Source organism: Glycine soja, chromosome 18 (assembly GCF_004193775.1).
Source record: "Glycine soja cultivar W05 chromosome 18, ASM419377v2, whole genome shotgun sequence".
In the NCBI taxonomy this organism is placed as follows: domain Eukaryota; kingdom Viridiplantae; phylum Streptophyta; class Magnoliopsida; order Fabales; family Fabaceae; genus Glycine; species Glycine soja.
In genome coordinates, this window is record NC_041019.1 from 54,532,716 (window position 1) to 54,544,219 (window position 11,504).

General features: G+C 33.4%; 1 protein-coding gene across 2 annotated transcripts; it reads right to left on the bottom strand.

The window, feature by feature from the left end:
• Nucleotides 1–4,610: 4,610 nt before the first annotated feature.
• LOC114395199 (protein IMPAIRED IN BABA-INDUCED STERILITY 1-like) lies at nt 4,611–11,504 on the bottom strand. Of its 2 annotated transcripts, none has more exons than XM_028356914.1 (9): nt 10,547–11,503; nt 8,923–9,207; nt 8,490–8,807; nt 7,755–7,982; nt 7,433–7,530; nt 6,872–6,980; nt 6,278–6,787; nt 5,550–5,673; nt 4,611–5,036 (listed from the first exon to the last, which is right to left on the bottom strand). In XM_028356914.1, exons 1-9 carry the CDS (start codon nt 10,886–10,888, stop codon nt 5,029–5,031), a joined length of 2,022 nt encoding a protein of 673 aa, XP_028212715.1. In that variant the 5' UTR covers nt 10,889–11,503; the 3' UTR covers nt 4,611–5,028. The 2 variants fall into 2 exon arrangements, with proteins under 2 accessions (XP_028212715.1, XP_028212716.1); XM_028356915.1 differs by having other exon boundaries at nt 4,768–5,036; nt 6,278–6,778; nt 10,547–11,504.

An 11,504-nucleotide genomic window follows, 5' to 3' on the forward strand; every position in this document is an offset into this window, starting at 1 on the left:
TGCAGCCCTGTATCGAATCGATCCAGGAATTGGTCCAAGTTTCGATTTTTTTTTTTAATTTCTGTTGGCATTTTGAAACAAAATATTGTTACGAATCTCCATGTCATTGGGTTGACTATATCTTTTTCAAGGAATAATAGAACAAGATTACCAGATCATTTTGGGAATGGAAAATGGATATCTGGAACGAATCTTGATATGATGAAGATATATTAAAAACGAATTTTTAAATTGAATGCATGAAAAGACATAAGTAATATACGTGTTTATTTTCTGAATTTTAAATTATATTAAATTTCTGTAAAAAAAAAGTATATTAAATTTAGAAGTGGATTATAAAATAATTTTGTATGTGGAGTGTAGTACTTTGTTGCATGAAAGTGTGTTTTGTAAGAATTTTGAGGAGTTTTTAATCAGGTTATAAACTATTTTGACAAAATAAATAGTATCATAATTAAAAATTACTGATAAGTTAAAAATTATTAAATATAAATACAATATTTTAAAATTTTAATGTATTAAATATTATATATTTTATTAAATATATCTGTTTTTTTTTTAATGTTTACGGGTAGTGACTAATAACATTCATATTGTTTACATTATTTTGTTATTTTTAAGTTAAAATAAATAAGAATTTAAAAGGATAGATGAAAATGAGGACAGGAGGACAACTTGTGTAAAAGAAAATCTTACAAGGGACGGGTGATCAATTGACATTTGACATTTGATAGTTGCAGCTGTATTTCATCTCTCAATGCACTAGGATTGATGTTGAAAGCCTGAAACAAATATCGTAGTTATTTATGAAGACTGTATAGTATTATTTTATGTTGGAGTTAATAATTCAAAAAATTCTAACTCAACTTTTTTTTTCTTAGCTGCTTACATTTAATAATGAGTTTAAGATTAGGTAATCTTGGTGTAAAAAAGTTTACATTGTTAATCAATAAAAATCATTGTTAATATAATTTTAAAATATAAAAATAAGATAAGAAACTTGTTATGAGAGTGTTTGGTTTGGCGATAGACCCACACGCAATCAAAACTGTGGTAATACCGTTATAAAATTAAAGCAACTCAATAATACTTTTCATTATATATTGGTCATAAAAATAAAGGAAAGGTGATATACTTTAAACGTACTGCTAAATCAAGCATACACTATGTATTTGTGATTCTCCCATCCTTATTCTTGCCATTTACATTTCTATATGCAGTAAGTCATTATTGGTCATTCCATTTCATTGCTTTCATTATATTAACATCTTACGACTATTATTTGTTTATCTTCTTTTTTTTAATAACTTTAGTTAATTACGTTTTCTAATTTAGTACTTATTTTTCACAGACTTAATATGTCTGTACATTTTGATGATGATCAAGTATTTTAGCCCAGCTTTTTTCTCAAAAAAAAAGAAGTATTTTAGCCCGGCTTTAAAATAACTTTTCCACATGATAATTTCGAAATATAGATTTCTTACTAACGCGCTGAAGCTGAAGAAGTCTGTATTTTATTCCAATATGGTGTGGATTTAGTTCTTTTCTTTTTAAGATAGTCTTGTACTCAAAATGTTGAATTCCAAATATAATAAAGAATGTGTCTAATATTCTGAGTCTGAATGAAGCAGGTGTACAAATGCAGATACAAACATTGTAATTTTAGCTCAACTTACAACTATATATGAAGCACTTTTGCATTATATTTCCAATATTTTCTTTTGGATTTACTATTTTTTATTCGTTAAATTTTTTAAAAGAATTGTATTTAATCCCTGAATTTTTTATTGATATTTAGTCATTTAACTTTTATTTCATTGTAACTTTTAGTCTCTTAATTTTTTTTCGTCTTTACTTTTAGTTCCTTAAAATGATTAAAAATAAGGATAGAAAAAAATTAAAGAACTAAAAGTAAGAAAAAAAAATTAAAAACTATAAAAAGACTTAACAATTTAGAAACTAAAAATAAAAAATTTAAGGACTCAAAACATAATTTTTTATTTTTTTATTTTGGATTGGTTATGAATCTTAAAACACATTTCAATGCAATTGTTGTCTTCATGGCCATACACGGCTTTGTACATAAACATTATATTATGTCTTCATTTGTTAGTGTACTCACTTAAGACACACACCATGACAACACTCCCATCTCCCTCACTCCTCTTTATCCTCCCAAACCTTAAATTCTCCAAAACACGTGCCCAGTGTGTCAACGGTTTGCTTTGTATCCACCCCAAATGCACTGTTAAGTTTTCTTCTCGTGTCAATGCTTTCACTCTCGTAGCAAACCCCACCACTAGACAGGTTATTACTCTCCCCCTTGATCAATCTATAGACAAAGATTTTGCAAGTCAACTCATTTTGGATACAACGCTGATCAAGATGAGTTCAAAGTTCTTGGCATGGTTATGTATCAAGGTGGTTCTCATCATGAGGTCAAGGTTTTCATTGTGACACTTCATGGAGGGTTATTTCTCCTAAAAGACACTATGCTTTGATGTACCATGACCTTTTGTCCGCTTTTGGTAAGAAGGGCCTTTGTGTGAATGGTGCTATTTATTGGACATGTTCAACTGGTCTTCTTAGATTCGATGTGGGGACTGAACAGTTCAGGGGTCATGCCTGCTCCTCCAAGATATCTGGAGGGAGTTGTTTGGAATTTGAAGCACCTGAATCTCATGGAAATTCATGGTTGTTTGTGTTTGCCTGGACACACGTACAATAATAGCAGAAATTTGAAGTTGTGGATTTTGATGGACTACATGTGGGAGCAACAAAAAAGTGTTGTCCTCCCTTCTAGGGTTATTTTTCCACTCTGTAGAGTCCCCACAGGTGAGATCCTACTTCTGCCATATTTTCTTGATAGATGTGTTGGAGAAGCCTACAGTGACATGGACACAACAAGCTCCAGGAGTCTTGTGGTCATGGAAATGCCTTGTGATCCATTGTGGGGTGATCATACATTAGTAGACTTTGACATTTTCTATTCTCAAGAAAGCTTCAGGCTATTAAGTGAAGAGACTTAGTGCATATATATTTGTTTTATTGTTGCAAAGAGACTTTTAGGGCAAAATGAGATTTGCAAAAGCATCCAAATCCTTCATTTTGCAACGTTGAGTTTGTGAACCATTAGATTTTTCTTGGAATTCATGCACCGCATTTAGAACGGAAATCTAAGCATAGCCTTAGCCTTAGGTTTATCTCTTTTTAGATAGCAATACTCCTTCTTGCTTGAAGAGATGTTTTTTTTATAATTGTTTTTATTTCCAAACATTAAGGGCTTTATGCTTTCTGGGTGTTATCTTAAATGGCATTTCCAACATTTGGAATGACATTGCTTTTGATGTTCTGTTTATTTCTGGACGTACCGTGACAGTTAGTGAATAGTTATATTTTGCAGCCTAGTCCATCGTGTATGCTCTTGCAAAGTTCGCTCCTATAGTAGCTAACCTCTTCTTGTCATTCAATTCCTATAGCACATAATCAAATTAATCTACATTATAATGGAAAAATTATATACAAAATGAAAATCAAAGGGTAAGGATCATGTGTGGCAAAATTCAGACAAAGGATTGATTAGACCGTGTTAGCCGTGCTCTTTTCAAGGTTCTCATATATGATTCCATCATTGCCATAATAATTGGAAGCTGCAGCTGCAGTGGTGAAAAGGGTATTTGCCAAAGGAGCTGGCACGGAAGTGAGCTTCACATTGAGCTCGAAATATGCAAGGATCCAGCCAAGAAAATGTATTGATATTAAAATCATCTCACTATAATAGTGATGTTAAACATATTTTTATACTAAATTTATTAAATCTATCATGCTCAAGTAACTATGAATTGCAGATATGTTTGAATAAACTATATTTCATCATTATGTTTCTCTAATTATGTTTTATTAACATTTTTTATATTTATTATATAATTATTATTAGGATATCATTTTAAAAAAATTAACTAATTGGAAGTTTTGATTTTATTATGTAATAACTTGTACTAAATATCTATCGATAATATTTATAGAGGAAAAAAATGAACATAATTGTATGTATCAGCTACAAAGAATAAGTCATAATTAAGTTTTGCTAGTTGCTTCAGTTTTGTGTTTGCAGGCCTCTTATATGCTTTAAAAAGTTGTTCATATATTTTTCATGTATCTTGAATTCTTGATGATAGTTTGGCCGTCAATATAGTACTTAAATTCTTTTAGATTGGTACAATCTTTAGATATTGACTTTGATGTTGCTCTTGTATATACATACATTAAATACATTTGTAACCATTATTTGGTTAAATCTTTTGATCTCTTTCCTCTCTCGTTGTCTTGTATCTGAAACGATGTAGTTGCATGTTGTTCATCATGTAGAGATGACTACAAAAAGTGAAATTAATTATAAAAAAAAAAAATACATTCTAAAACGGTTGTCCTTAAGATTGTCTTAGAATATTATACATTTTACAACGGTTCATTACAACCGTCGTCGTAGATGTCCACACTTTCTACAACACCTGATACGACGATGGTCAATAATCAATGTTATAAGTTACAAATAATCGATGTAGAAGGCTTTCATTGTAGTAGTATAACATGAGACTTTGCACCAAACATGATCAATTGTGGGGTTCATTCTAGTTTATGTAAGAATTAGAACCACGAAAGACAACAAAAAAAAAAATATAAATAAATAAATGAGTACATCTACTAGTAGGTTACGGAGGAAAAAAATTCTATAAGAAATTTTAACCTTTCTTTAAACATATCACTACACGTGGGCAGTGCAATTTGTTGCTGTCATGTAATCCTATACATAATTCAGTGTTAGTCCTACTATGTACTATAAACCTGTATGAACACTTAACTCTAGTCTAGTGAACAAAAGGAGGGGATTACTGTCGCCAAAGATATCAAATCAAGAGAGCTGAAGTCAGAAGTTAGAATGGTTCAGAAGTCCATCAATGGCCACAATGTTTGGTCGAGCACCCCTTTTGTAGATGTTGGATTAATCCCACTCCTATGATCCTTGTGTCATTGGTCTGTAATACACAAAATTGATATATTGGCATTTATAACGAGTTATATTGCAATATTTTTTAAACAACTTTTTTTGTATATATTCTAGACCATCCAAAAAAGTTATAGGATAAGGAAAGTGGTTGAGATATTATATTCATACAACAACTTCGATAAAACTTCAGTTTCTCTCTGCCTCTCTCAATACCATTTATCTTATTTCACACTTTGCTAGCTCGTCTTCTTATTTCTCTTATGTGTAAGTTGTATAAATTTATTTATAATTAAAATTTCTTTTAAAAAGATTGTACCTTTTGATCTCTCTCATCTTTTAAGTATTTGGTGATTTGACATTTTACAAGTGTGAAAAAAAGTATAAAAACAATGTGTTGTGAAACAATCATTTTTTTCACTAAATGATGCAATAGACTCCCGGTGATCTAATAGCACAGAATGAAGGTGTAATAAGTTTGTTTCACTAAATTAGTAAATTTTGTGTGTAACATCATCACCCATGATAAAAGTAGTTTCTTTACCTCTTCCAAACCTCGATTTACGAAGACATTGTCGCATACTATGTTCATTCCAATGCAACATCTCATCATTTTTATCTGATGGGATTATTTTTGGCTCCACAGGCTCACCATGTTTTCTGTGGCCCTGTAAAAGTTTTGGTGCATAAAATAAGATGCAAACTAATAGAAATAGAATAATAGGAATTTTCATATCAAGATTTCATATACGATCCTCACTTTGTGAAAACATCACAACTAAATTTCCATCAAAAGTAAGCAAAAAATAATAAGAAACCCTTATTTGGTCATTGAAAGATTCTAAGAACAATAATTTAGTTTGCAAATGATATACACCAGTTTGGTCCTCTAGTGACATTTGAGGAATTAAATTATCATTTAAGAAGTTACTATTCACTAGAACTAAATTAATGACACTTGAGGAATAAAATTATCATTTGAGAATCATGTTGATGTTACTGATCCTTGGAGAATTAAGTTATAGATTACTCTTTTTATAATAGTAAAGAAAGTTTTACACAACCACTAGTGAATCAAAATTAAATACACTAGAAAATAATTATCTCCAGCTATTAGTAAAAAACACGTGTTGGGAGTTAGTTGCCAAGCCTGAGATGATTTCAGTTTATATTATAAAAAGTGGTACATTGGCCATGACCAACAATGATAACCTTAAGGTTTTGTTTGATCACAAAAAGTGTTTACATTCACCTGAGGATTTCATAACTTACCTGAGTATCTATCAAAGCATCCATTTTATCTGTGAAATCAAAGTCCATGTAATAATTTGAGTTGTATGTATCAGCTACATCAAATGATTTTTGTTGAACACGAGGAGCCAGGTACTTTTTTGATACATAGTTGGAAGTCACATCCTGATGGTTTGTGTTGTAACTATGTTTCCTTTCTGAAACTTCTATCCCATGTTCTGTTAAAACATATGTGCCTTTTGCAAAGGTTGGATCCAGAGCACTGACTTTTCTTATTGAGCCATTTGACAATATGGATGAAGCTTTTGGTTTTCTCCTTTTAGCCCATGTAAAGCCACTAGATCCCGAGACTGGTGATGGTCCTGAGTATACACTGTATCCATTGCAACCATTCACCACTTGGGCAGCCTCTGACTTCGCATCATATGAAGGCTTTGGTTGCTCTTTATGCATAGCTCCTGCTACTTTTCCTTTTGTAACATGTGCCCTACCATCATCTGGAGCAGCATTTTGAGAATCATTCTGCATTTCCTTCACAAAGAAAAAAGGCAAGTGAATAAAAGTAGCTATTTTTTTTTCTAGTCGTGTGGCATTGTGCAATTAAAGCAAGAGCACCTCTTTCAAAGCTGGTTTGTTGAAATTGATATGGTCATGGGAAACTTTGTGGACTTGTCTTTGCCTTTTTGATGTTACGGCCTCTCTCACTTTACCTCCATTCTTTTTCCTGAGCATAAGATTAAGACTTCGGTCACAGAAATAGGAAATAAATCAAACAAAATTTCAATAGAAACATTTGGTTAAATTTTGAATCATTTGATTACTTAAGATGCCAGGTTAATGGTTTAAATGAATATTTAAAACCATAAGGAGATTATGAATATAAAGATAAAAAACAATGAATAACTTATTCCCCTGGTTTATAATTACCAACTTTTTCACTTGAGATGCCTAATTCTCCTGCATAAGGTTTTGATAGAATGAATATATGTGGATGTGGCGAAATATTAGGCCTTGGCCTTTGAAGATGATGCAACCTTTAATTTTCATTCCGTAGAATAATGATAACTAGATTCATGAATAAGACTCAAAGCATGAGAAAAAATCAAGAATAAAATAGCTTTATCGTGACTATTTTCTAAGAATAGAAGACAAGACCACTGACCACATATGATATACCTGCGCACATCTTCCCAATTTTTGGCATCCATTTCTTTGCTTGGTGGATACTTTGGCAGGAGTGATGGATTACAAGCATATGGCTTGGTGCTGAAATACTACAGAAGGTACAACATGAAACATAGAATCAGAAATCAAACTTAATTCTGTGCAATAGGCAACAGTGAGCAAACATCTTAATAGCATAGCATTTTCAGAATAACAATTATGAAAATTACACATGAAACACCATCCTCAAAGTTAACCCATGAAACTCATTCTTTATGATAAAGATAAATCTTATTAAAAAAAGGAAGAAGAATAAAATGCATAAAGAATTCACCTCAGACATGAGGGCAGAGGAGGCAGTCCCACGTTTAGAGGGATCAATGGAAAGTAAGGTCTCTAGTAGGTTTACAGCAGTTGCAGGAAAACCCCTACACCGCTCCTTAAGAGAAGTTTTGTAATTAGTCCGAGGCTTAAACATTGTGGCCAGAGGAAGCTTATTCTTTTTCCAGAACTCCTCTGGTGGAGAACCACAAAGCTTGAAAATTTTGTGTAATTGTTCAACCTGTAGATTAAAGAAGAATATACAACAAATCAAGCCACCAAAGTTTTAGTGTTAGCCTGACAGATGCATTGCTAGTCTAGCCTAGTAAATTCCTTTGTATCATTATTTTTCTTTGAATTTATCTTGTTTGATTATCCTTAGAAGGATGAATAATGTCTTGATTTTTATCTCACTGAAGTCAAAGCCATATGGCAATTTCATGATCCTATTAATTAATGTGATGTACCGATAAGGTAAATTTCTGTTAGGGATGTAAAAATGTTTTAACAGTGTATATAAATTAAGAGAAATCATAGTAAAAGACTCCTTAACATACTAATTTGAACACACCCTCTACTATTAGCTGAAACTTATTGAAAATCTCAAAATTTCGTGATCTCACTTCAAATTTAATGATCCCCACTTATAATTTTGGGATTTTTAATAAATTCCAACCAATAGTAGAGTGTGTTACTAGCACTCCTCATAAATTAAAATTTTCATTATATACATTGATAATGAGGTTACCTCAGTTCTCCCCTTAAGGATGGGCTTCCCCAGAAAAAGTTCAGCAAATACACAACCAACACTCCATAGATCCACTGAAACTCCATAATTTGTTGATCCCAACAAGTTCTCAGGAGGACGATACCATAGAGTCACCACACGACTTGTTAAGGGTTGCTTACTATTTGGGACAAGGGTATTGGCTAATCCAAAATCTGCTATCTTGAGAACACCTTCATTGTTCACTAATATATTAGATACTTTAATGTCTCGATGCATAATACCTTTAAGGTGACAATGCTCAATTCCACTTAATAGCTGTCTCATGTAACACTTAATCTGTTTGAGAAAAACATGAAATAACAATTAAGGTAACATCTAATGTAGCATTAAACTAAAGCAACCAACCTAATAGCACACAAAATTATGTAATGAAATGCAGACTAAGACAAACCTGTGAGTCAGTGAACTTTATGTCAGGAGAAGCGACTAGGCCAGCAAGGTCATGCTCCATGTATTCAAATACAAGGTATATGCTATTTGATAGTTTTGAAGTGATTATACCCTCCAATTTCATGATGTTTGGGTGGTCAAGTGTGCGGAGAATTAATATTTCTCTTGCCATGAACCTAATGCTTTCTGCTTGAAATTTGTCAAAGTGCACCTTCTTCAGGGCAACCATCCTCCCAGTTTTAACTTCGCGTGCTTGGAATACACTGCTATATGTACCTTGTCCAATCTACAGAGAGGGAAATGTTAAAAGAAAATGTCATAAATAGATAAATGTTGACCACATGATGACAATAAGCTATAATTAAGGCCAAGAAATTCTAGCTTGGATAAGTGCATCAGAAAACATGAAATGTGTCATTGTAGATCAAAGAAATGAAATGTTGTAGCTAGGAATTTGATCACGCTAAGTTTAGCTTGCTCAGAGTCTCTGTTCTTTACAAGCTCATGAGCTGATTCACAAATCTAACATAAATATTTTCATATTCATAATAGACTAATAGTTAAATTTTCTGTCTATGTCATGGTTTTACCAACCTTTACACAGCCGGTTTGGATTCCAAGTCTGAATTAAGAAAAGAAAAAAAAAAAGTCACTAGTCATTGAATCTTTGACAGGGAATAAGTGTGTTAAATTTTTTCACCAAGTAATACTTTTCAAAATTGAATTAATAACCTGGAACTTTTTAATATTGTAAGGTTTTGCTTGAAGAACTGTAGAAGAAGAAAAAAAAGATGAAGAGGTAATTAGCTTTGTTTTACATAAGACATTGCTGCAACACAATTGAAGTTGCCTCCAAAATTGAAAACTTTAAGTATAAGAAAACTACTGTCCCATTGCCTTCATTAATTCTCCTCCAAATAATAAAAAGTTAAAAAAAAAATGCCTGCATCTCATAATCTGGTCTGTCACACTACAAAGCTTATTTCCATCTTCAAACAAAATCATTACTGAAAAAGTTAAAGGCTACATGAACTTGACCAACTATCATTTTTTTTAACAGTTGACCCAACTATCATTTACAAATAACAAAATCCCCATAAAGCAACAATTTTTTAAACTACAAAACTTAGAAAATATTATTCTCCAGTTAAAATTGGAGTTTTACTTCATTAACCTGTGCTAACATTGCCGGAAAAAAAAAAGTGTTGACATCTAATGCAAAACTTTTATTACTTACATTATCTAAATGAAACTCTAATTCTAATCCGATAACAATATTAAATACGTTAACAATCTACATCTAAGTTTTGTCCCTTTTTTCATTTAATTCCATCATTACATCAATTCTTTTTCGTTACCAGCCTGACCAACTATCTGTTTTCCTCTTCCAAATTCCAATTACTATTGTTTATTTTTTTCATTCACAGACCTCAATCTAAAACTTGCTTGGGAGCTTCAAGCCCAATTTTTCTCCAACAAACATAATATTGGTTAATTAATTAATAACATGAATTTGAACCAACTTAGAGAATGAAACAGATGATTACAAACTTAAATGCTGAATCCATGCATTGATATAATTGATATATAACTAACAAGTTGGGAAATGGGGGTTGTTGAGGTACCTTATCCAATCTCTCAAAAGAATCCGTTTTGAGTGGGACCCACCCTTGAATGGCTTCCCCAGCAACAGATGTAAGCCAAGGTGGCCACCCAGCCGCATTCTGCTCAGCCTCCACAAACCTACACGACAACCTTAAAGACACAGACCCATTCCCCTCTCTCAAGCTCCCCTTGCTCCATTCCTCACGCGCCTCCCCCTCACGCGCCTCCCCGACGACGCCGTTTTGGTTTCTCCCCAACCCATTATTGCTCCGCCTCCGAGAACTTGAAGGCACCACGCACGGCCCCTCCGGCGTAGAATCACCGGCTCCGGCGACCGTCTTCTTCGAGCTCGCGCAACCCATTTTAGCGGCGGAAACGGGTCGCGAGCACCGCCTCCGAGGAAAACGGAGCGAAACCCAGAAACAGAATCAACGAGAAAGAGGGAAAGATGGTGGCTTTGTTGCTCCTCCCTCGCTCCTTCCTTTCTGCGTTTCTCTCTCTCTCTCTCTCTCTCTCTCTCTCTTCCAAAAGCGACACAATCCAACAATCTTCTCTCTCTCTCTCTGCCGAGTTGCGAGATCTGCGGAGGATTTTCGAGGATGTCGCGAACGGTCGTGAGACATTCGCGGGTCCCAATGGGTGCAGCATCTCTTTTTGGTGTTCTATCGTAAGAGGAGAGAGAGAGAGAGAAAGGTGTAATATAACCGTTCGTTTGGAGGCTGTGTTATTGTTTTGTGTTTGTTTGTCGCTTTGGTAGGATACAGAGAGAAGCACAAGGGGAAAGAGAGAGTGTGCCCCTTGGTGTGATGATGGTTGCATGCTAACTCTCTAACAGCACCATTTCAAACGCATCATGGAGTTAGTTGGTTGGGTTTTAGAAACTTCAGAATAATAATTCGACAGTTCCTTTTAGTTGTGATATTGAGTTGAGTTGCTGCCCAATTGTGACCTGACACCTCTCTGTTGTGCTTGCTTGGG

Excerpts from the sequence above, each read along its gene's own strand:
- LOC114395199 (XM_028356914.1), bottom strand. The coding sequence starts at position 10,888 with ATGGGTTGCGCGAGCTCGAAGAAGACGGTCGCCGGAGCCGGTGATTCT. Across the intron at positions 9,208-10,546 it reads CTTTTGAGAGATTGGATAAG|ATTGGACAAGGTACATATAG; the intron begins GTACCTCAACAA and ends CCCTCTCTGTAG. Across the intron at positions 8,808-8,922 it reads TAAAGTTCACTGACTCACAG|ATTAAGTGTTACATGAGACA; the intron begins GTTTGTCTTAGT and ends TTTCTCAAACAG.